The 25,766-nt window shown below is 36.2% G+C and overlaps 1 protein-coding gene across 2 annotated transcripts in view; it reads left to right on the top strand.

The window, feature by feature from the left end:
• The first annotated feature begins 2,300 nt into the window (after positions 1-2,300).
• The window catches only part of mcph1 (microcephalin 1), a 72,592-nt gene continuing 49,126 nt past the window's right edge, over positions 2,301-25,766 (top strand). Inside the window, exons 1-13 of one of the 2 annotated variants that reach the window (XM_065250513.2) lie at positions 2,301-2,457; positions 2,947-3,011; positions 3,836-3,927; positions 4,010-4,128; positions 4,959-5,046; positions 5,149-5,260; positions 5,355-5,486; positions 6,473-6,565; positions 6,645-7,784; positions 10,274-10,374; positions 17,139-17,176; positions 20,547-20,709; positions 20,805-20,882. In XM_065250513.2, coding sequence (XP_065106585.1) covers positions 2,975-3,011; positions 3,836-3,927; positions 4,010-4,128; positions 4,959-5,046; positions 5,149-5,260; positions 5,355-5,486; positions 6,473-6,565; positions 6,645-7,784; positions 10,274-10,374; positions 17,139-17,176; positions 20,547-20,709; positions 20,805-20,882 — 2,193 coding nt within the window. In that variant the 5' untranslated portion in view covers positions 2,301-2,457; positions 2,947-2,974. Of the gene's footprint in view, positions 2,458-2,946; positions 3,012-3,835; positions 3,928-4,009; positions 4,129-4,958; positions 5,047-5,148; positions 5,261-5,354; positions 5,487-6,472; positions 6,566-6,644; positions 7,812-10,273; positions 10,375-17,138; positions 17,177-20,546; positions 20,710-20,804; positions 20,883-25,766 lie in introns of both variants that reach the window. The other variant, XM_065250504.2, reaches the window with a different exon arrangement.

Below are 25,766 nucleotides of genomic sequence, written 5' to 3'. Positions count from 1 at the left end.
ATTTAGTTAAAGGATGAGTAGAGGAATGATAACAGCAAGAAAAATGATTGATTATTAATATTTGTTTAATTCAATTCTTCATCTTTATCCAGCATTGTATGAAATTATTTGATTCTCAGTTTGACTTTTTTATTTAAAACCAACAAAAACAAAAATATTCAACCAAAAAGGCTTTGATGCAAAAAACTGAAATATCAACAATGTCTTACATCCCATATCAACAACAAAATATTACTAGAAAGTACAAGAAAATACATTCATAACACCAAAACTTGGTTTAACACCAATGACAAAATTAGAATATAATAATAGATAATGAATATGATAAAACTTATAAACTTTCATAAAATGTTCCATCTTGTTTTGGTTTTTATGCTTTTACTGTATGTTGGTCAGTTAAAGGAATAGTGCTTAGGAAGTACTCATTAGAGAAGTAACACCAATGACGGTAACACCAAGGACAAATTGCAGAAAAAAACTAATATTTTAACAAAATGACTGTCATGAGCCATGTGCTATTTCATCAGAGATGTAACAATCAAATACTTATTCAGTATAATGTATTTTTATGTAAAGATCTTAACACTCCCAGCTATAAAAAAGAGTAACACTAATGACATCCAAAAAATCTTATCTCAAAATTCTTAGATATCTCATGATATTTTAGAAAAAAAAGGTAAGACATCTCACAAACCTTTTGCCTTCCTCCACTGCACGTCTTCCACTGACCTCTTGACCCATGAAAAACTTCAAAGAGCTGATGCATTGTTTCAAAATAAAAGTGCTTTGGGTAGGGTAACACTAATGACATAAGGACAAATATTTATTTTATATTATTCATATTAACAGTGTATTTTACTATTTCAGTTTTGTAGTAAATTCATACAGGGTTAAAGGTAAATGTAAATTAAAACATGGTTTTAAATAATAAGTACACAGTTCAACTTCCATGTGTGATCAAAGGGACAGGGCAATTTTCAGGACCAGACATTTAAAAAAAAGTTTTAAAAAAGGGAAAAAATAAATAAATAAATAAATAAATAAACTCTCTCATCATTTTAAGGACAGTCTTTATTTATAAAATATATTTCATTATGGGATTATTGGGTCAAATTAAATGATTAGGGGGTCTGCAAAAGCAAGGGACAAGCATTTCCACCTTTTTTGTAGAATGACCCAAATACAAAATATAAGATCTAGACAAAGTAAAAATATAAGTGAAGGAAAGAGCAAGAAAATAGAGGGAAAATGCGTCTGTACGTACGTTTAAATTTCACAGAAACTCCTACAAAGTATAGCCTATCTTACAAAATTTGTGTGCTTATTTGTCACATCCATAATACGTATTTTTACATTATCTAAAATCTTTGTGTGTGTGTGTGTGTGTGTGTGTGTGTGTGCGTGCGTGCGTGCGTGCGTGCGTGCGTGCGTGCGTGCGTGCGTGCGTGCGTGCACAAGAATACATGAATAACTATTTTAGAAGACTATTGAAATATTTGGTGTTAACTTGTTTTTATTACTTAAATCATTAATGACATTCAGTTTCTGTTACTGTAGTTTGATTCAGTGGCTTTGTTTAATTATTTTTGAATGGCAGTGTTATCATATAAAGTAGAGTCGGATATCGCTTTATTTATCATCAGTAGGCAATTGATATAAAGGCTAAAATCTCTTCTCAAATCTTTAAGGAGCCTTTATGTACTTTTTTTATAAATACGACTGTAATCTAAATGCTCGTTCTGCTCATAATTAGGATTATAGTGGCCTCTAGTGGTAGAGACCGCGCTTAGAAATGTTTAGAAAGAGTTCTTTATTAAACCAAAAGACAGCAAGACCATTTTTCCATAGCACGTAACACCCAAACAGTTTGACTTTAAAGTCATTTAATAGCAAGCTTGCTTTAAACATTCATGATATACACGAGGGAAAAAGTGGTGTAAATCGGTTGTAAATTCATTCGTAACACATTTTTTTTATTTTTTATTTTATTACCATTATGTCAGTAACAATTAGCATTTGTATTATACATACAAATAGTATTATACAATAACATAGTATTATAAAATAATAAGAACAAACATTCTTTTATGAGGGATTTACAGTTATAAAAAATAATAAAGTAATAATAATGAAATAAATAAACAAATAATAATAAAATAAAGAAAGAAAATAAATAAAGAAACAACATTCGTAACACATTGTAAGCACATTATATTTCGACAGACTAAAATACTCTCATTAAAATGTATAAGAGGCGGGGCCAACATTCAGCAACCAATGGGTGTGAGTAACGTCACAGAATTCCCATCATGCACTGCAAAAGGAACTAATAGCGCGAAAGCACCGTTACGAAAGCGAATCATGAAATAAAAACATTTCGTATTAATAACAAAAACTCCGGCGATAATTCATGTGTTCATGTTCAATATTATGATCTTATGTTTCACATCAGTCAAGGTGAGCTGTTGACATCGTTCAAGCAACTAGTTTAAATGGCCTGTTGAGGCACATGTTCTAGTATTGTCAGCTGCTTTTCTTTAGTTATGGCAATCAGATGTTGTTTAGAAAAGATATTATATTAACCGTCAAGCAGTTGAATAGCTAACTGTTATTTATTAAAAGTGGCCTCACGGTTTTACTTTGTGCCAGGACAAGGTTAAAATGCAGCTGGATTGTACCGTTACTAATAATTAGTGGTGTGTGAAATGAATACTAAGTTACTCTTGTTGTTATTTACCTAACGTTAGTCTTGCATTACTGAGATTAACACGTTGATGTGTGTTTTTGATTATTTAATCCAAATGATTGTTTTCAGCAGTTTGGGTGGCACTTATTGCAGGATAAGCATGATACTGTGTAACTAATATGTGTTTTGTTACATTTTGGCAGACGCAATGTACATCTGTTTGATTTTATTATGTGGTCATTTTTCTATGGTTTGTGCAGGTTTAGAAAGTGACCTTCATATTCAGACATGACGGGACAAAACTTGTCTTCTCCAGTGCTTCAAGGTAGTGATAGGTGTTTCTTAAATATTTGTTTCCCTGTTTAATACTGAGTTTCCCAAATACATTTCCATATGGTAAATAAAAAAGTAAAGAACATTTTGGTGAATATATCACCTTGATATCTTTAATATTGACTGTCAAGATTTAAAGATAACCCAAAAGTGAAAATTCTGTCATCTTTTTCTCATGTTGTTACAAACATGTATAAATATTTTTTCTGATTAGCATGTAGGAAGATATTTTGAGTAATTTTGTAACCCAAACGGTTTGTGGACCCCATTTACTTCCCTAGTATCCTTTTATCCTACTATGGAAGTGAATGGGGTCCATGAACAAATTGATCATGTTTATTAAAACAAAGTTTGTAACAACATTTAGTTGAGTAAACTATGAAAAAAAAAAATTTGTGGTGAACTATCGCTTTAAGTCTGTGACACATTATAGAACCATAATTTTTCTATAATAATCCTTCTGTTTTCATTGATATATGACACGTTAATGGGAAAATGTTTAAAATCTTGTTAATCAGGTATATTTATGATGAAAAAGCATATAAACATTTAACTGAATGTACACTACCACATGAGCTTGAATGTAGCGACGATAACCAAGTCAAGTCCCTGTAATGATTTGTTTATTGGTAAAATGAAATATTAGCAGAATAAATATTATTTTTATAATAAAAAATATAAACTGGAATAAAATGGAATAAAGTTTAAACAATCTTCTGAACACACACCAAGTGTTCAATAAGCTGTTTCTGAAGTCACAAAAAAAATTCTAGTCATCAATTTGTCTCTTTTTGCTCTCTTTATCTTGGTTTGAAGGTGTGGTGGCGTATGTTGATGTGTGGTCTGCAAGCAGGATGGAGGATTACTCGCATCCATTCATACAGCAACTTCTTGACATGGGTGCCAAAGTAAGAAAACTTTTGATTGGGCTCTCTTGAATGTTTACAATGTAAGTTAAATTTTGTAAGTAAACATATTTGAAAATCACAGGTATCTAAGACGCTCAACAAGCAAGTGACTCATGTCATTTTTAAACATGGCCGCCCGTCCACATGGAAGAAGGCCCAGAAAATGGGAGCGAGGACTGTGTCTGTACACTGGGTGGCAAGGTGAAATGAATGTCACATATTACTGATCATCTGCATGTTTAATTATTATCCAAAACTTTGTTCTCTTTTAATGTCACTGTTTCCGTCATCAAAGACCTCATTGTTTGATAAAATGTATTTGGCCTTTTCACTTGTTCGGTCGAACACTGAAAATTACATTTTCAGACGAATAATTTGGGTTGCTGAAAATTCTATGCACCTCTAGTTTTAGGATTACTGACCCACAAAGTATTGTATTCAATTTATTGTTGCATTACTTTAGATGGCCTTTAGATGTCTCTAGCTCTCAATGTCAGAGGTATAAAGTGGTAAAGTATTTTTACTCGCTACTCAAGTGTCTGTATTTTATTTGGAAATTTTTACTTCTACATTCTGATGCATAATATTTTACTTTTTACACCACTACATTTTATAAATACAACTGTTTTTATCTATATTGAAGTATATTAAAAACTTTTAGGGGCGGTCTCGGACAAGGTTAAGATTAATCCAGGATTGGACTTTGGTTATATTAGGACATTAAAGTAGTTTCTACCAACAAACCTTACAAAAAAATTACTGGTGTGCATCTTGAGACAAAACAATGGCATTAATATATGTTACAACATGAATTTTTTTAATTAAGAAAAACATACATTTTAGTCTGGGACTATGATAAGACCTGTCAAGGAAACCACCCCATAATGATTTTATTTATATGAAATGTAGTGAAGTAAAACATGTTATGCTTTAGAATGTAGTGAAGTTATAAAGTACAGATTGAGTACTTTGCCCCTCTGCTCAATTTGATAGTTTTTCACAAACATTATTTTTTTCCTTTCTGGATGCAGTTGTAAAGAAAGTGGTGAACATGCTGATGAAGATCTTTTCCCTGCACAGAATGAAGAGTCCAAACATTATCTTTTGAACAAAAGAACAGTAAGATAAAAACAATATAAAACCCTTTATTTTTGTTTATTTTATTTTACATTTAAACATGTTATGCTATTGTTTAAATTAAGAAGCTACTTTTTTTTGCAGCACCGTTGCATGCAGCCAAGAGATATTCCAGTAAAGACCCCAGAGAATGATCGACGGATGAAAAAGAAACTGGATAAGATGATGGAGGGCCTCATCTCTTCATCCCCTGTTGGTGAGGGCAGATGTTTGTTTTAACTTTAAACAAATTGAGCTCGATTCAGTCATTACTGCGATTATTTAGACGTTTTTGGTTGTTGTTTTAATAGTTTCTGATACATCACCGTTCATTATTGATGAGGAGAGTGGAATAGTGTACAGTCCCTCTTTAAAGCGCTCTGACGGCATGGCTCAACGTCTGAAAGAAATGAGAGCTCAACGTGAACACCTTTCACCTACAGGTATTTTCTCATTTCACTTAAAAATGTCACTTTTAACAAACAAAAGCTGCATAGTCTTTACCGAGCCACAAAACATGTACTCTGTATTGGGCTCAGCTGTTTTGATAACAAATAAAAAAAATTTTTTTTTTCATTGAATCAGATATTACTTTTATTTTATTTTTGGAAGTAACTCCTAAACTGCAATCTGCTGCTCTTTGGGTTTTTATGAATTATGCTGTTTTAATATTTTAACTTACAAATGACCTTTAATGAACAAATCAATTTGCGTTTGATTGATCTGTCACTTACTACAGGTGCACAGATAGAGAACAGGAAGAGACAGACATTCAAACAAATAATTATTTTACTCAAATTAATATTTATTTATTATATTAAATACTAGTTTTCTACTGCTTTTCAGCACAAACTCGACTAATATTTGATAAATTCTTTTCTTTCTTATTTTCTTTATTTATGGATAGCCCTTTGAGATGCAACATCTCATTTTCACATAGACATACAACAACAACAAAAAATTGCTCAAAACAGTTGAGCTACTAGGCAGTCTACACCAATACCCTAAACCTAAGACACAACATAGCCCTGACATGTTTTTTCTGTCGTAAAAAGCACATCGCCTTTACCACAATACACAATTGGAACCCATAATATAAGAGATTCTGTGTAAGGGTGCCACAAAAGAAGTTTAAATTCAATCAGTTAAACAGTTACATAAAACAATTAGAAGCATCACAAATCAGTCCAACATGCATACACATTGTTTAGATATTGAAATAAAGATAATTAAAATTTACAGAAAGATTACTATGAAAAGGTCCATCTCATATAAACACTATAAATGTTCACATACTAGTTACATTTTTTTATTTAGTTTTTGCAGCATTAAGTAAATTAGAATGTTATGTTTATCAAGTACAGTACATATAAATAAACTTGTTATTGGTGTTTTATTTTGCTGTTGTAAAAATGTTGTTGTGCCTCAGCCTCACAGATGCAGGACAGCGGTTCAGGATCTGATGCGTCTTTCAGACCTTCGGTTGGTGCCTCACCAACACTCTCTTTCTTGCAACAGCTTGGTAAGGAAAAACTAAACTTCTTTAGGTAACTGAATAATGTAAAACTGGAAATGCTGAACCTCCAAACCTTATTTTGCAGAGGAAGAACCTTTGGATTGTTTTTCGACATCTCACCGGCGCTCCTCAAAGAACAAAGATGAAAGTGCTAACCAGAAAGGGAATAAGAAGTCAGCAACAAAAATAACTAGTAAACTATTTAGCCAGACACATCCTGAACCGAACACAGCTGCCATGTGTAATTTGCCCAGCGTTGAAAAAAATCCTAAAGTCCCAGCATTATCTTCGAGATCACGAAGGTCATTGGTGAACAAAACCGAAAAAAAGAAGCAGACCACTTTAGAGAATTACGTTCATAAAACCTGCTCTGAAAGCAAAAACATCTCGCATCAACTTGAAACCGAGTCATCCAGCAGTCCTGAAAGACCGAAACCTTCCTTGTCGGAAAGCTTCAAGAAAACAAATAGAGGCAAAACGACAGAGGATTCCAAAGACTTGGAGACTAAGTCCAATCACAGCTACACTAAAAAGTCTACACTAAAAAGTCCAGCAAGCAGGTGTTTTACAGAAAATGAGGATGTCTTTCAAAAAAGTGAGCTAGGTACTCCCAAGTCTGTTTCTAAAGTTGCACGTCAGCGATGGAGCGCTGCTGCGTTGTGTTCAGCTGGCTCTGTTGGTAACATTTGTAGTCCAGATGATGGTGAGGAGTTTGAAGACTTCTTCTCACCAGCCAACAATGCCCACAAACAAAGGGTCATTTTATTTGGTTCTACCTCAGAAGCAGTAAACCTGCCCACGTTTGACCTGGAGAATCCCAAGAAGAAGGACAGAAAATCCTCTACAAAATTATGCGGTAGAAAGCGGAAACATGAAAATGAGAATATGAAAGAAATGCTGTTTAACTCTTTGAGCCCTGAGAATAAGAGTGAGGAAATTATCGCTGAGACACCTGAATCAAGGCCTAAGTGTTTGTCTATTGTGAGGTCTGAGGTGAATGAAGCACCCAAATCTGAAGAAATTAAACTTGAACCACTGACAAAGAAACAAAAGAGGCGTACCAGAAGCTCTGTTGTTTCCTGTGAAGAGGAGGATGGTGGAGGTTCAGTTAAGCCCAGTTCTGCTAGCGAAAGGAAGAGTTGGACAATTTCCTCTCTGACAGCATCCACAGCGGTTAATGTGAAGCTCCAGAAGAGTCCTGAACCTGACCCTACACTCAAACATGGTATTGAAAAGAGAATGGGATTAAAAAGTATGTAAATTTTATTATGTGAAAAAATAAAGTATTTAAAAACCTAAACACTTTATCTTGTTTTTAACTCATTCCCCGCCAGCCTTTTTCAAAACAGTTGCCTGCCAGCATTTTTTGTAAATTTTCACAAAAGTTTCAAAAAATGTCTTCCAGGAAAATTTTCTTCTATAACTATATTTAAACATACAAATATATTAAATGAAAGATCAGACCCTCTGCTTTCAAAGGAACAAAAAAAATGGACAAAGTTTTATCCTATCTTCATTTATTCTCTTGTTATAACCTCTCAAATATATGTATTTTTCTTCAAAAATACCAAAAATAAAAACAGCTGACATAATTGTATTTTTGTAAAGGATTCTTGTTAAAGATCAGATTCAGAGCGATGATCAAAACATACACCATGTTTACAATGTTGTAGAATTAAGGAATGCTTCAGTTTTTTTTATAAATTGGGTAAGAGCCATCTAGTGGATAATAGTGGATTTATAGATTGCAGAAAAAACTCATCAGGAAAGCGTCATTGGCAGGGAAGTGTTTTCTCTTAATTGACGAGATAACTTGTCAATGGCGGGGAAAGAGTTAAATGAGCTATAGGCAATATATAAGTGTCCCATAAAGTACATGGACCTTAAGGATTTTGAACTACCCAGGTGAAAAATTAGTACACTTCCATAGTGTACTTAAAGTGCTTTATTTTCGCACACTAATTTTGTACTTAAACTAAAAATTAATCTTTAGTACTTCTTAAGGTGTTCTTAAAGGTGACATATAATGATTGAAAGGGGTTTTTATCCTTGTTCTGTGATGTGACATTTAGACCAAAAAAATGTTGTTTGGGTCTGTAATGCCTTAGAAGCTTCCTAAAAACCTTTCTCAGATGGCTCTATTTTGCACCTATTTGGCTCCCCCTACTGGCTTAACTTGCAATCTCATTACTGATTGGCTGACTTTGCTGCCACTCAAAAAATGTAGCCAATTATTTTAAAGTGGAGGGGCAGTGAGAAGCCTGTGATGTCATAAGCATCAGTTTTTCAGATTGGGTCGTTTTCTGGCTGACATTTCTAAAAGGGGAATTTCTATGAGACTGAGATGTTTAGCATGTTTAGCACTTTTTGTATTTTTGTGAATGTGGGTAGACTACCATTATTCAACAAAAACAAGGTACATTTTTTTTTTAATTCTCTGTCCCCTTTAAGATCATACTTCATACAAAGTTCAAGTTTACTACAAGTGGTACCTAAATACATTTTTAGCACATTTTAGTTCATATTTATGGTGTCTCAAAATAGCACAGTGAAGTACACTTAGATGATCTTAAGAAGTACTAAAGATGAATGTTTAGTATATTAAATACAAAATTAGTGTGTGAAAATAAAGCACTTTAAGTACACTATGGAAGTGTACTACTTTGTCACCTGGTTAGTGACACACCTGTATATTTTGGCCAGGCCTATTATTCTGGATATTATATGTATAAGATATAAGCATTGTACTAAAAAGTATTTGTCAGTTGACCATTTTCATGCCTCACTTGTTTAAGTGTGAATGCTATTGCATTATATAACAAAATATGAACCCAAATGACATAATTTTTGGGAAATATAGTACAGGTTGGGAACTGACATCCATTAAAATCACCTTGGCATTGCTTTAAAGTTCAATTGTTTTGAAGTTTGAGTTGAAAAGTTATATAATTTCTTCCCATATGCCACTTGCTTTTGTTACATAATGCAATCCATCTTACAAACCTGTATAAATGTCTTTGTTCTGATCAACATTAAGGAAGATATTTTGAGGAATGTTTGTAACCATTTAGAAGCCCTACTGATTTCCATAGTAGGAAAAATATTATGGAAGTGAATGGGGCTCATCATCCGTTTGTTTTCAAACATTCATCAATATATCTTGCTCTGTGGTCATCAGACAAAAGACATTTATACAGGTTTGTAACATGAGAGTGAGGAAATGATGTCAGTATTTTCATTTTTGAGTATTTTTTGAACTATTCCTTTAATGTCTGAATTTTTGGTGGGTGTGGGGAGTTTTTTTTTTTTTGTCTATAAACAAGTATGTTTTTTCCTAAATGAACTTGAATTCCTTTTGCAAATACTAGGTAGAAGCTGAAAGATTTATTTACATCAGATGAAATGTTTGCATTCCTGAACTTTCAATAGTTTTGCAGTTTATTCTTAAAACCTGAAAGAGTTTTTAGAGATAATATAAAACCTGGATCCCTGCTAAAGTATGATAAGAAGAAATGTTTGTACTTCAGTTTATTTGAAAGAAGTGTATATTCTTTTGTAGTTAAGAGACACTCTTTTAAACGCATGCTTTCAAAATGTTGCTCTTTAGACCAAACCCTTAAGAGAAATGCTTATCTGTGTCACAACACACCTGCTGCATGCCGCTTTTGTCTGAACTAAACTTACTCACTTTTTTGTTGTTTTGCATACTTTCAGTTGTAGGCAAAGAAAATAAAAGCACAGCTGATGGGCTTAATAAGAAAACGTCTGAAATGTGCAGCAAACAGGGAATTATGAAAAAGGACAAATACATAAAGGTAACATTGCAACAGATTATTTTTGTTTATGTTACTTATTTTCGTATCTTTAAATAAATACTATTAAGACTGTCACTTGAGATACTGTTATTAAAGTTTGCTTGCTTGGTGAACTCAGATTGCACTAACTTATACCCCGCAAGCAACAGCCATCATTTCAGTGTCTGTGTACCCATCTGGGCTGTGTTTGGATGGTTGTTAGACTTCTTTTAAATGCAAAATTGCTTGCTACTCAGTGGTTTATGACTGCTTTTTATTATCACGTAGTGACTAATGACAGATACATTTCATTGGAATTTTTCCAACAGGATTTTTTCCGCATGCAATATTTAGCTTCTGGCCTTTCAAACGCAGTAATAATGCAATTCTGGTATACTATCTCTTGTCTCCAGCTGAAAAAGCCATGGAGCCGCATGGCCCAGTAACACAGCGTAGTCATTTTATCTGAAGCAATTGTTATACGCTTGCTTTTCTGTATTTCTTCTGTCTTCCTGTGTGTTCTCTGTTTGACTGTGATGCACACCTGCTTGAGCGCTCTTTGCCTGTATTACTACAAAAAGCGAATGACTTTCATCTCCAGACGTTATCTCGGTTTGATTTTATATCCGCCTCAATTCATCAGAAGTTCATGTGGAGTTTACTCCACTGTGATGAAGAATTCACAGATTAATTTTTGCTATCATCTGTTACATTACGTCTTTGACAAGGTTTAGGTTTAAGTGAAGATTTAAATGAACACTAGATACAATATCAGTTAAAAATTGATCAGTTTTTTTCTCTGGGGCTTTTTGCTTTGGTGAGAAAGTCACATAGACCTTTTTGGATATGACGTTAGCTGTGTTTCCATTAAAGATTTGCGTAAAAAGACAACGATTCCATTAACCAATGTTATGCGTCTATGAGAACAAAACGTAATTTTGTTCTTTTGCGATTATTTATTTCAAAAACCATGCCGTCGAGTGAGTTCAACTTCATACGGTGCTGTGAAGACCGACATGCGGATGAAATCTATTTTTGAGAGTAACTCAAAAGCATACAGAGCAGTCGAGTTCTAGTTCGATCAAATGGGATTTTGATCTCATTGGTGCTTTTCGGTTCTTGTGATGCAGCATGAAGTCGACCACACCCTGTTTTTCTCCAATGAAACATATCGTGCCATATTTAAAGAATGATCATGTAACTTATACGCACATCAGGTGATCTGTTTCCATTGCGGTTTTGAAATAAATGTCTCTTTCGAAGTGCCTGAAAAACTACCTAACCTGAGCAGGGCCGGTACTAGATATTTGGAGGCCCTAGGCAAAATTTATGTTGGAGGCCCCTCACACCCCTCTAATTTTCAGAATAATGTGAGAACGTGTTTTTCTACTGCGTAAGAAATCAGATGAGCACTACTAATAAACATGTTTTTCCCCATTACTTTTACTTTTTATTAAGTTTTATCAACAAATTTATTTACTTTATGCTAAAATGTAATTAGAAATTATGCAAAACCACATGTGTTAAAATTTTTAAGGCAGTCACATTTATTAAAAACATCACCTTTTTGGGATAACACAGGATAACAGTTTTGCTTTCTCCAAAGAGTAAAATTAAAAAGACAACAGTACATTGCAAAAACCCTAACCTTAAAAAAATTATAGGTGAACACCTCCTAGAAAACTTTTATTGTTTTTTTAATTTTAACTTGGTATAAAGAATAATTTCCCTCTTACATAACCAATATACAGTATAAAGTTATCTATCAGACTATTGCAATACCTTTTTATAAACTACCTTAAATATCCATACAAATCAGCTGGAAGTTAAACAGACAAACTACTTTCATGAATTGAAAACTAAAATAAAGTGTAGAGGACTTACAAGATATACAGACGGTTTACTTTAGGTAACGCCAGTTTTGTTTGCTGTTCGACTTTAAATACAAACTTTTTTAAATACACACTTAATTCTTGCAGTGGCGGCGCCGCATAAAGTTGAACTCACCTTAAAACTTTATTTAATGCTGTCAGTAGTGATTTTCAAACCAGCGCACATGGACTTAGCAGTTATGGAGGCCCCCCTTCCAAGCTTGAGGCCCTAGGCATTTGCCTACTCTGCCTATAGCTAGCGCCGGCCCTGAACCTGAGCATAAAAACCTTTTTGGGATATATGGGAGTTTATGCGAAAGCTGTGTTTCTATTGGCCGCATTTTCGATTCCCTATTTCAATTTGCATTATGGCCATGTCTGGACACCATTTTGCAGATTTTATCAAGCAGATATTGCTCCTAGAGCTCCATCCTTCAGCAGAATTATGTTTCGGCTTCAATAAAACTTCTCATTAGGTTTTTTTTTCAACTCAAAAAAGTTTTGTTGAACCGCTGGTGTGCTGGCAGTAAAAACTTGGCTGTCATTTATCAGCCATTTTTCGGTTAACATAAAATCAATCTACATAAAATAAAGAACATATGGTGAAAAATCACCTTGATATCTTTAATATTGACTGAGTAAAGCAATATCACAGATTTGATACATTTGGTCTCAGAAAGTCTTAAAGCATCATGAAACACTAACCAACACTTTTTTTAGATGTTTACAGAGTTAGTTGTGTTGCACATCATAGAAGACAATGTTGATATGTTAGTTTTAACATTTGGAGAAAACTAGTTTATTTTCAGCTTTTTTGTGATATTTTTGTTTTCCGGGTTTAAACTCTATAATATCGTGTAAACGTCATGTGCTGTGACGTGGCAAACACGAGACAGAGCACAACGCGTCGTAACCTGAAAACCATGCCCACAGGTCGAAAACAATCCATCTGCCTCCATTGACTTTGTATTGCATGAGGCTTCGTTCTTGTCATTTCTGGTTTATAACAAAAAACAGAATAATGTCTAAAAGCTGCTGTGTGACAAGGTGTACAGCTAACAAGCCAAAAAAAACAGAAATAAGTTATTATAAGCTGTCGTTCCCCAAAAACAAGCGTTAAAAGACACAAAAGTTGGATTGTTCCCCCCCGGTGGGCGTTGTTTTCACCGTCAGTGTCTCATTATTATTTATGAGATTGCGTGTTCTTAACAAATGCGAAGACATTTTGCTTGGGTGTGTGTGTGTTTGTGCGTGCATGTATGTGCAAAGACGTTTTGCTTGTGTGTGTATGTGTGTGTGTGTATGTGTGTGTGTGTGCGCCAAGCGTGCCGCACAAGCCCTGAAAAGTGAAGCCAAAACGTCTCGATCGCCCCCAGTGACTGGTCCCAGTATAGGTCATAAACCCCGCCTCCCCATGTTATTCAATGGGACTTGAGACCAACTAAAAAAATTAATTACACTTCAATTATCTTTTTTCCGAAGCTGGTTTCTGTCATTTATTGTAGTTTTTATCACGCTGATGTAAATTCAAATGTTTGTTTTTAAAATAAGTTTGTGTTTAGTTAGTTATTTAATGATATAAAAACGGTGGTGTCACGTCATGATTGACAGCTGTGATATCGTGTGATATGCGCATTCTGCGAGGGCGAGGTCTTGATTTCGCGGCTTTACTTCCTGCACACTACTGCGCATGACTGATCCCGAAATCGCTACTGCGCAGATTCAGGACCCAAGATGTCAGCGCCATATCGGGACACTGGCGGCTTCACTTTTCACCAAAGGAAGAGAGCGAACAGGCGTCGTCCATCTTTTTTTACAATCTATGGTGTGCGCGCGCGCATGTGCGAAGACGTTTTGCTTGTGTGTGTGTGTGTGCACGTGTGCATGTTTGCAAAATTGCTTTTAATTGATTTGCTACTTCCTATTGCTAGTCAGTTAAGGTATTGTAGACATTCACATTGTGAGATAATTTTATTGAACAAAAGTGTTGGAAATGCCCTTAATTACAATAATTTCAGTCCCTTTACCAGAAAGTAAAAAATTCCAATTTAAATCTTAAATCTTAAAGGAATATTCCACTTTCATAGAAATCCAGATAATTTACTCACCCCATGTCATTCAAAATGTTTATGTCTTTCAGTCAAGAAGAAATTAAGTTATTTTTTTAGGAAAACATTTCAAGAGATTGTCATTTTAACTCTTTCACCGCCAGCGTTTTTAAAAAAAGTTGCCAGCCAGCGCCAGCGTTTTTCATGATTTTCACCAAAGTTTAATGCCTTCCAGAAAATGTTCTTTAAATAAATAAACATACAATATACCAAATGAAAGAACAGACCCTCTGCTTTCAAACAAAAAAAAACCATTTAATCCTACCTTTAGTGGTTCGTTTGCAATCAGCTTTTGAATTTGGGTAGTTTTTTGCAAAAACACCATATTTTGAGCAAAAAGCAAAAATAATTCAATTTTTGTGACGGACTTTTCATAGAGATCCCATCCAGAGCGATCTTTAAAACAGACACGGACATGCAGCAGCTTGCCATAGGGCAATACTTCCGGTTTTAAAAAGTTGCGGAAAGTTGCGCCACCTGGTGATATCTCGTCAATGGCGGGGAAAGAGTTAATAGACTTTATTAGACCCCAACAGTTTATAGTTTCAATGCAGTTACAAAGGGCACTAAACGATCCCAAACAAGGCATAAGGGTCTTATCTAGAGAAACGATGGTAATTTCGGCAAGCAAAAAATTACTTTTAAACCGCAACGTCTTACACTAGCTTTGTGATGCACCAGTACGAGCTTACTTGTCACAAATGTGAAACGCCTACTTGTGGACCATTTTAAACAATAAACTGACACAAAGACATTTAAAAAAGTATCATTCCACATACAACAACGTCAACGCTCCTCTTTCTCCACACTTGTAAACACTGGAGCAGTAGTTTCGCATACGTCGTCCATGACCTTTTGGCGTGATTATGTAATACGACTAGTGAAAGACGAGAAGTTGTGGTTTAAAAGTCCTTTTTTATTTCTTGCCAAAAATGACTATCATTTCGCCAGAAATGCTTGTTTGAGATCGTTTAGAGCACTTTGAATCTGCGTTGAAACTGCAATTTTAAACCGCACTGAAACTGTAAACTTTTAGGGTCCAATAAAGTCTATTAAATTGGAAAAAATCCTAGAATGTGAACAAAGAAAGACATCAACATTTTGGATGACATGGGGGGTGAGTAAATTATAAGCATTTCTTTTTAGGAAAATGGGAGTAATCCTTTAATTGATTTGCTACTTCCTATTGATAGTCAGTTGAAGGTGGTATTGGATACATTTACATTGAACAGATCATTTTATTAAACTAAGCAGCTGGATATGCACTTAAATGCAATCATTTAGGTCCCAGTTTAAACCTGAATTTAAACTGCTTAAAGTTAGTTTTGTTAATATGTTAGGATATAGGTGACAAAATATGGTACAGCATTTAACATGCATGAACTAAAAACCATTGTTGTTTTAGTTTTTTGACACTTAGCCACAAATGTGATTTAATGACTTAAAGCAAAAGCTTGTCATGTGATTTCTTTTTTGGTTTGATGATGTCATGTGCCCTACGACACTAGCCTGCAGTCTTTTAAATCTAATCTATAAAACTTTTAATAGTTCTTTTGGGAAAGGCCAAAACATAGGCTGACCCTCCTCTCTGTGAATAGAGGCCTCATATCAGAGGGCATGAACTAGAAACCAAGTTTGGTGTGTCATACTCTGAAGAATTTCCTTCATTTGTGCAGGGCTTATTGGAAACAAGCACTCATTGAAGTTCACACCAATTCTTTGTCTTGGGTTCATGCACCTTTCAGTGGCCTGCGTTGTGCATTGGCAGCAGGGTTACACTTCAGCAGGTATTGACAAAAATAACTCGAATCATCTCAGCTTGTCTTTTAACACTACTTCATTTTCTTTCATCTTTGAAAATAAGTATTGCTTTGATGTCTCTACTGAAATGATTTCTTTTGGATTCACTCAAGGAAAAAATGTAGTGCTTTCTCTAAAAAGACGCCACTTGTGATGAAAGATATTGAACATAATGTAAAAGCAAAAACTAGGTGTGGTCACATTTAAAATTGGATGGGGGACAATATACCCACATTTTAGAAACCGATAGACTTATTTGATGAGTGACAAGGGTTTGTTCAATGCTTTTACTGTACATCCAACTCCATGACCCCTTAAAAAGTCAGCCGTTTTAGTGTTTTTCATTCATACGGTTCAAGCAGCTTAAATGTCTGTGAACACACCACGGATAAATTCAGCTAAATCAGGGGTGTGTAGTATTTGACAGACATCAAATTTTTATTTGGACTTCAAAGGCAAATTGAACATTTTGCAGATGCAGAGTTTTCCACAAAATAATGTTCTCCCGCTAGAACAGTTGGACGTCATATTTTACCAGCCATGTCTTTTTTTTGTGGTGGTCCGCACCTGGCCATGCGTTTGTGTCATGGTGTCAGAAAGCATCTTTGTAAACATGTTATGTATGAACCTGTTTTTGCTGCCCTGTTCACTGATGGATGTAAACCCCAACTTCCTGTAGGCGAACAGAGAGGAAGGTCGTTCATGTGTTTGTACTATGGAGTTGTTGTGCTGGGGCCAGGGTACTGAGAACGGATGAAGTGCTGCCACGCTGTTCTCTGCTTAAATGACTCTCAACCGCTCCCCCCCGTACGACCTTGGGCTTTCATTTCCTTTTCGTTCGCTAAATATGCAGATATCTGGCATGTGTTTACTGGTTTATGCCGCCGTTCATCAAAACAAGAGTGCAGAAGTGCATGTGACTGAGATGTTTAGATGAATGAAATCAGACACTGTCATAGAGAAGGGCATAAAACATATCTAATGTTTCTTTTTCCTGTCTTTCTAGAAAAACAGATCCTTGGTAATGACAAGTATGCCCACTGAGTAAGTATCTGTAGTCTTTGTCATATACTACAAAAATTCAGCTTATTTCCTTGGATACAGTGCATGTTTGTTGCTATTTGTTGGATGGCATGAACATAATCTTGCCAAATTTCTATATAAATATTTCATGTTATTTGTCACAAAGTTATTTTTGAAAGTTCAAATGCTTGATGATTAGTGGATTTCTCAGGCTTGTCATAGTTGTTCCCATGACATAAATGCACCAATGTAGAGAAAATGTGTTTTGCATTTAAAACGCACCATTTTTGTTGCTTTGTCTTCACATTTAAATCATGAAGAGGCCAACTGATCTCCACCAATGGACACTTTTGAACCGTCAAAACTGTTTAGCATCACTCTACCATTATCAAAAGTATACTGAAAAACAGTTCTGTGGTAACAAACAACATACATAAACCTCATATAACTAAGTGTTGCTCCTCAGCACAATGAAAATCACACAATTTCGACAACAGGAAACTTTTGAATCTGCAACACAACTAAACAATTAACAATAACATGTTTTCGTCCTAACTCAGAAATGCATAAAATAACACATTTAAGCATTTACTTTCCAAATTCTGCTGTATGACAAGTATGCTGGGCATAAAACTTCCCTCCATGCTGTTTAAGTCCATGCAATAAAAAAAATATTTGTGTAGTCCCAACACAAATTAATTTAGTCAACTGAGGTTTTTTTAATTTCAACAACCCTGCTTTAATACAAAATGAATCGTTCATGTAGTCCCAACTTGATTGTATCAAATTAAATGTTTCAACATGATGGAACTAAGTTACTTTAATGGGACATTTCACAAGACTTTTTAAGATATAAAATAAATCTTTGGTGTCTCCAGAGTACATTTGTGAATTTTTAGCTCAAAGTACCCTATAGATAATTTATTATAACATGTTAAAATTGCCACTTTGTAGGTGTGAGCAACATGTGCTGTTTTTGTGTGTCCTTTAAAATGCAAATGAGCTGATCTCTGCACTAAATGGCAGTGCCATGGTTGGATAGTGCAGATTAAGGGGCGGTATTATCCTCTTCTGACATCACAAGGGGAGCCAGATTTCAATTACCTATTTTTCACATGCTTGCAGAGAATGGTTTACCAAAACTAAGTTACTGGGTAACTTTTTCACATTTTCTAGATTGATAGAAGCACTGGGGACCCAATTATAGCACTTAAAGGAACAGTATGTAGGATTGTGGCCAAAACTGGTATTGCAACCAAACAACTTGTGGCTAAAACTGGTACTGCAATCACACAACTGGTGGCCAACACACAACATGACAACATAAACATCATGTATGCGGCATCCAATAGCCACATAGAGGCTTTGTAGTGGGCTCGTGACTCGTTCGCTGTCGGTCATCCTGACTTCAATGAAGCACTGACGATTTAAATGCTTTTAGTTTTTATTTAAGCACAAACAACATGATAAGACCGGCATTGATACGGTCAAAAGAAAGTTGGTTCCCGCTACTCAACCTCTCCAACCAATGCACAATCAACCCGACAAAGAGATAATAAAGAAAACGGAAGTGATCACCTGTGCCCACGTGACCGTGTATAACCAATAAGAAATAACAACGAATTAACGCACTTACACATCAGTTGGAGGCTGAAACTCCACTTTTTAAATGACAATATCCTGGCCAGACCACTGTAGTCAGTGATATAAGTATTTGAAATGAAAATGATTTCTTAATGACTAGTGACATGTCAGGGCCATTTTATGATTAATTGATATACATTTCTTACATACTGTTCCTTTAAACATGGAAAAAGTCTGATGAAATGTCCCCTTTAAAGGTGACAGAGAATGAAATACGTTTTTACCTGGTCTTAGTTGAATAACGGTATGCTACCCGCATTTACGAACATACGAAAAGTGCTAGACATTCTGAACATCCACGTTTCATAGAAATTCCTCCTTTAGAAATGTCCGCCAGAAAATGGCTCAATCTGAACAACGGATACATGTTACAAAATGCATCTCACCCCCTCACTCTCATTCAGTTCCCTCCCTTTCAAAATAATTTGAAAACATCCGGCCTCTCGTCTCCAACGGGAAGTAAATTGCAGCAGTGTTCGCGAAGTTGAAATGGCGAGTTGCGTTCTGAGGTGTGCTCTTCAATCTGTAAAATTTTGGTGTGTCCGTGTTCTGAAGCGGCGAAGTACATTCTTTTGAGTGGCAGCAAAGGCATCCAATCAGTGTCAAGTGCTTGCATTTCATAATGAGGTTGCCAGTTAAGCCTGAAGGGACGCCAAATAGGTGCAAAACCACGTTTAAAATCCGCCAACCCTATAGCTTTATGAGAGAGGTTTTTAGGAAGCTTCTAAGGCATTATAGCCTGGTATAACCAGACTCTCGTACATTCATTTCATTTGTACAGAGAGTCTGGCCACGCTCCATTGCAAAGCGTTACTTTCGTTAAGGAGGGTCCTCTGTTGAAGATTAAAACTATTGGATCTGCCCAGAGTCACTCAGGATCTGCCATGGCCAATCGCTAACGTTTGGTCGTGACCAGGGCCTGAAGTTAACTTTTTTGACCACCAGCCACTGTGGCAGGTTGGATTTCGAAATCCAAAAATATTTTAATGATATTCAGGCCGCGGTCAGTCGGTCGAGTTTAAAAACTACTTTGAACAATTACGGGCGGGTTAGTTGAAAATGTCGGTCGGGAGTGGGTTGTTTCTACAATGACCCGCGCATCACTAATTCGCATTGGCTACCCGCCAATGTGGCTGGTAGATTGACAGTGTTACCCGGCAATTGCAAAATCCACCCGCATTTGGCGTGTGGTCGGGTGTTAATTTCATGCCCTGGTCGTGACGTATATCATGCACTGAAACCGGCCGGAAACAACAAGTCAGAATAATCAGACAAACAAAACTTAGCAAATCTGGTTCTTGCTCCGGCTTTAACTTCTGTATATTCGGCAGTTTTGCAACAACGGACCGAATAGCTTTTCTCACGTCTTTCTCCGCTGCCATTACTGAACTGACGCACGACCGCAACGTCATCGTTCTTAGCCACCCCCATCTTTTCGCTGATTGGTCCTGCAGATTTTTGCAGGAGAAAACGAAACTCTACAGAGCAGTCCCAGACGTAGTACTGAAGCAAAATGAAAATTAAAGGCGTTCTAAGCGAATCTGTGAGACGTTAGTTTTTGTTGACGTTTGAATTGTTTTCAAACAGACGGAGCGTAGCTAACTCCTCCCCCTCCCTTCCGTGCTTTCATGAACGCGCCCAACCCCCACCCCCAAATCCTTCTTGTCGTTTATTGGCTCTAATATATTGTTTGCATTGTGGCTTAAGTAGGAAGGCCTGTTGTTTATTGCTCTTGTGTGTGTTTTAGGAAGCAGGAGGTTGTCTTCCAGTTGATCAGAAGTTTAGGTGGCTTCGCAGTGGTGGATGAAGTGTGTGAAAGCACCACTCACGTTGTGTCCGGGAGTCCCCGTCGAACCCTTAACATCCTCTTGGGCATTGCACGAGGCTGCTGGATCCTCTCCTTTGAATGGGTGTGTAGAGTGTATGTGACATTGTGTCTGATTTTCTTTTAATACGCATTTTTTTTAGACGGTTTTATATCTTAAGTGTTTCCTTGTGTGAGCAGATCCTCTGGTGTTTGGAGCACAGGCAGTGGGTTCCTGAGGAGCCTTATGAACTTTCTGATCATTTTCCTGCTGCACCTGTAAGTAAATACATCCCTATGTTCATTTTACCACACCTGTCAAACATCTTTTAAAAAGGAATATCAGGGCTTTTCCTGCATTGAGAATTTGTACACCACCTCCAGCAAATTTTGTACCAGCTCTCAGCAGGTGTCTTTACGAATGAATAAACTGCACTCTGTGGATTGTCACTTGTACCTGTAGTTGCGGCATTACAGCACTGTGGTGGCGCTGTTTCGTTATCAGCTCAGTGAGGCGCTGACTAAACTTTAAAAGAGCTGTCATTTAACTGTGCATTCAGACCGCCACCGGCGAGAGCGTCAATAAAAGCTCTGGCTGCCCTGACAACGACGCTAAAGAAAAGTTGTAGTGGACGCTCTGACGCTCGAATGCATTCTCTGAACTCCTCTCAGGCGAAGGTTTCCGCCTTCCGATTGGTTGCCAGTGAACATTTCCGCCTTCCGATTGGTTGCCGCCGAACCGCGTCATATCTCATTACCATGAAGTTGAGCTGATTTCAACTCAACTCGACGCTCACGCTGTACATGACGCGCCGCGCCGCTGCTCGCCGGAGCTCACCGCCGGCTCTCATTGAAAATGAATGACTTCCGGCCACTTTGATGCTCTTGCCGGTGGCGGTCTGAATGCACAGTAAGAACAGCTTATTTGGAGCTTGGGTATATAATGTATATTTTGTGTATGTTGTGCATGCAGACACCAGCTTATTATTACTGCAATGTTTTCTACATGAAATTGTTTGACGGTTTAACATTGCATACGCACAGCAGCACACAACGTGACCAGTAATGACTCGAAAACAACTGATTCTTTTAAACCGATTGGTTTTAATGAACCGTCGCAACAGTTCAGTCACCCAGTAAATAGGGCTGTAATTCACGCTCACATGAATGCATATAGGCTTATATAGAATGCAAACATATATTTTTAAAATATAAAAATGTAATGTGCGTGTTCATAGGCACCGATTTCTTTTCCGCCGGTGGATGCTCGTCACAAAGTCAAGCAAGGTTTAGGTTTCTTAGCAAGGGCAGAAGCACGGTTTGGTTTTAGACGCAAAATGTGAAGAAAGTGAGATTATGTGCTTGGCCATTTCTGTGGGTGCTCGCGCCGAGCCCCAGAGCACACACGGTAACGGTGCCTATGTGCGTGTTTATAGTAGTTAATCCATCTGTGAAAAAACACGGTTTAAGTGAGGAACCTTATTGGGGTTAAAATGTTTCCAGCCGTCTTGAAAACATGTTCTGTTGGTGTCCTGGTAGTAGGGGTGCAACGGATCACAAAACTCACGGTTCGGATCACATTAGACTTTAGACATAAACAAATGTTTTTATTAGAAAAAAGAATACTGTGGAGATAATTTTGTTTGTATGTGCCCTGTCTCTTTACGTCTCTCCATGTGTGCACTACTGAGTGCCCTTAAATGACACACACAGACAGACAGAGGGCGAATTACAAACGGCACCGCATAAATACGTTTCATTGTTTTTCATTGCTCTATTAGCCAAATGTATTTTAATACACTACATTATGAGCGAGAGAATCGCCACTCTATAGAGTTTCCACATCGAGAGTTCTGATCTTTGAAAGATGATTACATCTGACTCTGACTCGAGCTGGACCGGACCATTCAACCGCACGTGCGTTTGCGGGTAAAGTAAACTGCTCACTTGAGCGCCTTTTTGCAGTTAAATTGTTTAAAATGTTAACATTTGCAAACCTTTGGAACATGTTCAAATGATAAACTTTCCCCATTTATATTTTGCACATTAATCCGCGATTCACATGCGTGCCGAACCATGGGTCGTGATCCATACGGATCACGGATCAACTGCTATCCGTTGGAGCACTACCTGGTAGTGCAGATTGATAATTTTTCGCATCCTTAAGGGACCACTAGAGATTTAAGCTCATTGTTTCTCCCCCAAGCAAGTGGATCATCACCGATATCAGTTGCCTCCAGGGCTGTCGCGAGAAAATACAGAACAAACTCACTTGAAATAGATCAATACAAGTCCAGTTTACAATGACGACAAAACACATAAATTACCTCACACCTATACATGATGTACCAAAAGTCTGCATTTCTACCAACAACGCATTAATAACAACAATACATACCAGGATTGCAATTAAACAAATGTGATCTGTAGCATATAAAAGTATACTAACCTTAAGCCAATCACGGCAGGAGTAAAATCTCAGTTCAATCTAAGTTAATACAACCAAACTCTTTTATTTTAATAAACAGAACTTCTAAAACAAAATATAAACATATTGAAAGGTAACTTGGAGGAGACTTGGCATTGGCTGTTGTAATTGAATAAATAAAGAAAGGATTATAGGGGCTATTTTGTGGATGTTTTACTATAAATATTATTTTGTTTCATATTATTATGTTTTATATTATTACATTTAATAGTATGATATAACTATATGATACTATATTAGGATCTTAGTTTTCTTTGCCAAGAGTGGAGGAAGAGTGACAAATGATGTTTATGACATTAGCTATCACCAAAGACTGCAAAGCACTGCAAATGAACTGTAGTGTAAGTTAAAAGCTTGTATTTAATTTGTTTTAAACAACTTTGCTGCTTGTTTAATTTAAATTTCTTACTGTAAACACTTTAGCTGCTATATTGTATTTAATAATTTTAAATTTGTGTTAATACGTTAACGATCTGCAAAGTTACAAATCCCAAAGTATCATCTCCAACTGAAATCTCTTTTCTTGGACTACAGTCAACGCAATTGTAGGCAAAAGTTTACTTTCTTAAAGAGTCGACGTGGACTTTCTGTCAAAATTCTGCCTGCTTCTGACTCGTACTTCATTCTGGTTGAAACGCGTTCTAAGCCATGATAAAATACCCCTGTAACCCCACAGTTCAGACCACATTACATAAGTATCACTGCGCCACTGTTGCTGCGTACTGATTTATGAAAAAACACCAGTCTTTAATCATATTTTTAATTTTTCTACAATTGCACAATTAATGGCGATATCCAGATTAATATTGTTGCGTCATCTCGTCAATAAAGAGAAAACACTTGCATGTAAACAAAAGACTTTTATTTTGGGGCTGACTGGCACTTAGAAAAGGCACTAGTCTTACAAAAACTCTTGCAAGAACCTCATTTTTGGGCCTTTTGACCTCAAACGTGAAACATAACTTCTTTAGACTTGTGGCTTGCTTTGGTATCATTGCATTTCTAGGTTTCACACACATATTTATCATTAAGATTTTTAGTATTACAAACAATGTACTTCACCCTCTCTAACTTTTTTAATTTTATCTTAAAATAATTTTGAAACTTGAAAATGAAGCTCAAAGTGTCTTCTATCTCAGTTATGCTTATACTCTAAAATGGTTTAGTAAAAACAACCCTTATACTGAAAGTAGGTCTTTTCATGGTTTGGGCTAGAGTGGGGGTGCTTTTCAAGAGGTTAATGTATAAATCAGATTAGGGATGTTCACATTGACCGTTTAACCGTTAACCGAAGGTAAGAATTTATGACCGATTAACATTATCAGTTAAAATAAAAAAATATTTGTTAATACATGGTGCGTGTCGTCATGAGCCGACAGACATTTCGCCACTTTTCTATCTTTAATTTGTGAATGTCCTGTAAATGACACAAATGATTGCTGCCCTGACGGTCTGATAAAGTAATCATTTGTATGCGTGTTTGAAAGCCGCGCAAGATGACGTGGTCCGTCTCGCGCACATCCGGACAGACATTTGCTGATGGCCTCTGACCCTAACCATAAACATCTCTCTTTTTGCACAAACGGAGAAAGACGACGCAAAAGCAAAACTTTCTGAAAAGCGTCCTGCTTTAGAAATGACCACTGTGGTAGATGAAACGGAGACAATCTGCCCTTTGGATATTAATCCTCTGGACCGATCGCGTGCTTTTTAATAAGGTAATGTTGCGTGAATATCTCATAATGTATGAATCCTGGTTCTGTTGTTGATCTGTCGCTGCTGTTTGCACGTTCAAATTAAATGTTTCGTTTTTACTAGTTCACAGACAACCGTCAACTGTATTTTTACTCAATGACAATTTCATATTAAAATCTTATAAGTTAACGGTTAATGTTCGGTTTAGAAGCTACGGTTGTCGGTCGGGAAAATGAACTGATATGAGCATCCCTAAATCAGATGAATGTTGATTTATAAAAATAAACACCACAGTCTTAAATCATATTTTCATTGTGTCTCTGTTTCAGCCACACTTGATTCTGAGGAACTACTTTGTTTGGCTGAAGATTAATATTTGTACTAATATAATTACAACTTATTTTATGTTTTATTTTATGAAATCCTGCTATGCATATGAAGTAACCGTTTTATAAAAGCAATAAGCCCTAAGAAGCAGTGGGTTACCAGTGGATTTTATAACAGCTAAGGGGGTTTTAGGCACTCCGCTTCACGTCGTGCCTAACAACGCCCCTTAGCTGTTATAAAATGCACTGGTAACCCACTGCTTCTTGGGGCTTATTGCTTTATTAACAATGATTACAAAAAACTGTTTAAAACTGAAACTTTAGTTTGAATAATATCTAATGTCTAAATGGTCATAAACAAGTATAATTTTTATCAAACTATAAAACATTTGGTAACTTAACATGTAAAAATGTTTTATACCTAGGAATGCTGGTTTGCAGTCAGTTATTGTCCTATATTATCATAACTAAAATGTCTGTTATTCTTGCACATTGAGTTATTACATATTATAAATGCATATTTTCATTCATCTTTTTATCCCTACACTTACAATATGATTAATTCATACTGAGTCATAAGCAGTGGCAGACAAAAGGATTGTGGGAAACAATAAATTACTTTGTTCTCGCTTTGAGAGAGCTGAGAAAGACACA

The sequence above is a fragment of the Paramisgurnus dabryanus genome, chromosome 20, assembly GCF_030506205.2.
Source record: "Paramisgurnus dabryanus chromosome 20, PD_genome_1.1, whole genome shotgun sequence".
Lineage (NCBI taxonomy): Eukaryota > Metazoa > Chordata > Actinopteri > Cypriniformes > Cobitidae > Paramisgurnus > Paramisgurnus dabryanus.
This window is presented reverse-complemented; position numbering and strand designations above follow the sequence as displayed.